The 4,225-nt window shown below is 54.6% G+C and overlaps 1 protein-coding gene across 1 annotated transcript; it reads left to right on the top strand.

The window, feature by feature from the left end:
• The first annotated feature begins 2,093 nt into the window (after nt 1-2,093).
• Nucleotides 2,094-3,422, top strand: LOC101756751 (60S ribosomal protein L22-like). Its single transcript, XM_004963869.1, has 2 exons — nt 2,094-2,270; nt 3,075-3,422. Exons 1-2 carry the CDS (start codon nt 2,094-2,096, stop codon nt 3,420-3,422), a joined length of 525 nt encoding a protein of 174 aa, XP_004963926.1.
• Nucleotides 3,423-4,225: the final 803 nt, after the last annotated feature.

Raw genomic sequence — 4,225 nt, 5'->3', positions numbered from 1 at the left:
CGCTTCCTAAGGCCTATTTTACGATAAAAATAATTCCTACCTTATCCTTGACTTCTGTTGCGAAAATTGTCACTCCTTGACCATTTTATTTCGTCTCTCCTTCTTTGATAATTCACCCTTCTCACATGACCCCTTTTCATTGGAACTTCTTGTTTTGCAAATGTTAGACTCTCCATCCTTGTCTTTTTATTTCCTCTAAGATGCATCTGCTTCTTGTTGAATGATTTTACCTGTTTCATGCAATATACCTCCATGATTTCTTAGTGGTATTGCTACCCTCTCATCCCCTATTCTCCTTGATATTTTTCTTACCTACTTGTCCTTGTAAATCTATCTCCCCCTTAACTTTCTTTTCAGAATATCCATCTTTCCCATTGTATTCCTCCTTGCTCTTCAAATAATTCCGCATTGGATTCTTTCTCTTGGTTCTTTATTCCAAAGTGATTTTCTACTCTTCTTTTATTCAAAATATTTAGATTATCCGTGCCACTTGTCCTAAAGGTTGCCCCTTAACTCTAACAGCAATGATTAGCACCGTTTCTTGTTAGTTGTTAGTAATCCTTGTGTGAGTGTGCTTGTGATGTTTGTTATTATGTTATTAGCTGATTTGTTTCTTTGTAATGATTGTTGGTGTATTGTAGGTCTTCTACCTACAATGCAATTAGTTTCCTAGTTGGGTTCTTCTTTTGTACCTCCCACATTCTTGTCATATTCCTTTCTTTCTCCCTATTACAATGGAGGACATCAAAAAGGAAACTGAAGGCAACACCAACGTCACAAGCAGATGCTATCGTCACCACCACCGTTTGGGCAGAAGCAAGACGAGGAAAAGAAGGCCCAACTCTAGTTCTTTGCCACCTGTGTAGCCTAGGGACAAGCATAGGGAGTTCAAGAGCCATCAACCTCCTACCTACTCTCACCCAACAGATCCACTGCAAGCTGGTGAATGGCTTAGGAGTGTAGAGAAGAAGCTCGGGATCACTCATTCTAGTGATAAGGAGAAGGTCCTATATGCTTCAGGAAGATTAGAAGGACCTGCTGTAGATTTGTGGGATTCATACATAGGTGCCCGTGTAGACACATCTACCCACCTGGTCAGAGTTCAAGAATAACTTCAGAGCGCACCACATTCTAGCCAGTGTGATTAAGCTTAAGAAGGAGTTTTCTCAGTCTTAAGCAGGAAGGGATGTTTGTGCGTGAGTACGGAGATAAGTTCATTAATGCTCTCCTCGGGTGAATCGTAGAAAACACTGAACGCTCTGTACAAACATTTATTGTTCTTTTGTCGTTGACGTGCAAATTCAAACTTGGACTGTCCTCTATTGTAGCTTTTCATTTAATAATCCTTTACTCCGACGGGACATGTTTTACCAACTGTCACCCTTCGTATTTTCCTTCTATAAGTATGAGACCCCCGTAACGCTTCTAAAGGCATTCAGATCTTGCCCAGCCCCCTTTCCTCAAGTAGTCTCATTTCCATGCTCTTAGACCAGGCGCCGAGATGTCTTCTTCTTCCTCCGTCAATCACGTATGAAATCTCCTTTTGTTCCTTCATACGGCGTTCATCGATCTGACAATGGGTGGTTGTTTGTTACTTCTCAGCCGAGACGCCTTAGCCCTGTCCTGGAACGAGCCATCAAGATTATGCATTTCGACGAACCACTGACGCAGGCGGACAGAGATCTGATTGTGACTCATCACGAAGAACTCAAAGATCATATCCCTGCTCATGTCCAGAAGATCCTGGATCACATGGACGCCAACTAATCCAGGTGGCCGCCAACCGAGAAGAGTCATCTGCTCCCTCGTCAAGTCATCCTCGAGGATGCCATGGTAGGGACATCACATGGAACAACCTGAAGGAGATATTCGTGGGAAACTTCCAGGGCACATACATGCACCCTGGCAATTCCTGGGACCTCCAGAGCTGCCGCCAGGGGTCAAACGAGTCCCTCTTGGACTACATCCGGCGCTTCTCTTGGAAGCGCACCGAGCTCTCCAACGTCGCGGACGCTGACATCATAGGGGCTTTTCTGGCAGGAACCTCTTGCCGGCCCCTCGTCCACGAGCTAGGGCGTCGAGGCCCGCGGACCATGGAGGAGCTCCTTGACATCGCCACTAGCTTCGCCTCGGGCGAAGAGGCTGTCGGGGCGATCTTCGACCACTCCAAGGGCAAAGCGAAGCGGGAGGAGGACGCCGACGAAGGTGCCTCCAACCGTCAACGAAAGAAGAAGAACAAGCAGCGGTGCAAGCCACCCCTCGTGGCCGCGGTCGAGCACAAACGGGGATAGCCGCCTCCAGAAGGCACCCTCGGCTTCTTCGACAAGCTCCTCGAGGGACCGTGCCTGAACCACGAGTTCCTCGTGAAGCACGCCTACAAGGACTGCAACCTCATGAAGAGGTACTTTGTCGGCAACCCGGTGAAGGGAGACCGGAGATGGAAGCCCGACGAGGAGAAGAAGGACAGCGAAGAAAAGGAAGACGGCTTCCCCAAGGTGGACAGCTGCTTCATGATCTTCGGCGGTCCGGCGGCATACAACTCCAAGTGCCGTCAGAAGCTGGAGCGCCGCGAGGTCTATGCGGCCGAGCCTGCCACACCAGCCTTCCTTGACTAGTCAGGATCGGCCATCACCTTCGACCGGTCCGACCACCCGGGGTGCGTCCTGCAGCCAGGACGCTACCCCCTCATTGTCGACACCATCATCGGCACGACGCGCCTCACCAAGGTGCTCATGGATGGAGGCAACGGCCTCAACATCCTCTACGCCGAGACCCTCGACGCCATGGGGATCGATCGCTCCCACCTCCGCCCCAGCAAGGCACCATTCCACGGCATCGTGCTGGGGAAACAGGTAATGCCTCTTGGGCAGATCGACTTGCCCGTCACCTTCGGGACCTCTTCCAACTACAGGAAGGAAGTCCTCACCTTCGAGGTGGTAGGTTTCCATGGAACCTACCATGCCATCCTGGGGTGGCCGTGCTACGCCAAGTTCATGGCCATCCCCAACTACACCTACCTCAAGCTCAAGCTGTCGGGGCCCAACGGGGTCATCACCGTCGGCACATCTTTCCAGAAGGCGTACAAGTGCGACGTAGAATGCTGCGAGTACGCCGGCGTCCCTGTCCTCGTCGCGGCCTCCGGAGAAGGCACCTCCGCCTCCACTGCCGCTGCCCCCTCTGCCGCAGCTCCCCGGGCGGATGTCCCCGTCTCCGTCGCCGCCGCCTCCTCCGTCGCAGCCGCCGAGGTGGGCGTCCCCGCCTCCTCCACCGCCGCTGTCCCCGCCGTGGCCGCAGGGGCAAACTCTCTCTCCTCCGTCGCTGCCGCCGTCCCCATCACAGCCGCTGGGGCAACCGCCCCCGTCTCCACCACCATCATTCCCTCCACCTCGTCGTCGTCGAGGTCAATCACCTCCTCGGCCTAAGGGCCCCTAGGAGCAATACTCGGCACCACGGGGTCGGCTGAAGAGGCAGAGGGCAGAGCGGGGTTCAGACCCTGTCCCGTGCCCGGTGATGGCGCCACTCCACCAGTTGCCACCGCAGGAGCCGCCTCCGCGGTAGGAATCACGGTCCCACCAGTGACACCGCCGCTCGCCGCCGGCGGGGTCGCGGTCCGCCCCGCGCAGAGGTAGACGACACCCATAACGCCTTCTTCGGCGCTAGCGGCGGGACAAGGCCCTGAGGGGCAGCACTACAAAACAACAAACAACATCAGCGAGAACAAACCCAATGCCAGGAAAGGAACGAGATTTGCGAGGAAATTCAACTCACGTTCCCGCAGAGCAAGGACGGCGTGTGCGCTTCGCCTCTGAGCCGGACGCCGACCCAGGGCATTCGGCAACGGCCGCTTGTTGCCGCTCCTCTGCTCCTGGGCCGCAGGCACAGGGACGGGGGTCGGCTTCGTAGACCCCCGGGAGGCGCTCCGCGCCAACCCCTGGGGCAGGGCCCCAGAGCTTTGCAGGACCAAGTCCCAGGCAGGCGGTCTGCCCGCTTCATCCCCCGCAGCCGTTTGGGAGTGCGCCTCCCGGATAACAAGCGTGCCCGACCAGGGGGACAGGATAAACTCCTCCTCCTCCTCCTCGTCATCCTCCTCCTCTTCCTCTTCATCGTCGTCGTCGTCATCCGACACGAACTATCCTCGCCGCCACCATTGGAACTCCTTGGCGGCCTTCTTCTTCCTCTTCGCCATCTCCTTGTCCTAGTGCCGCTTCTGCTTTTCGGCAAGGAG

This window comes from Setaria italica, chromosome III (genome assembly GCF_000263155.2).
Source record: "Setaria italica strain Yugu1 chromosome III, Setaria_italica_v2.0, whole genome shotgun sequence".
NCBI classification, from domain to species: domain Eukaryota; kingdom Viridiplantae; phylum Streptophyta; class Magnoliopsida; order Poales; family Poaceae; genus Setaria; species Setaria italica.
Note: the sequence above shows the minus strand (reverse complement) of the source record. Positions and strands in the feature narration are given on the sequence as shown.

Coding starts and splice junctions, on each gene's coding strand:
- LOC101756751 (XM_004963869.1), top strand. CDS start 2,094: ATGGAGGAGCTCCTTGACATCGCCACTAGCTTCGCCTCGGGCGAAGAG. Junction 2,271..3,074: donor AGCCACCCCTCGTGGCCGCG/GTCGAGCACAAA, acceptor ACATCTTTCCAG/AAGGCGTACAAGTGCGACGT.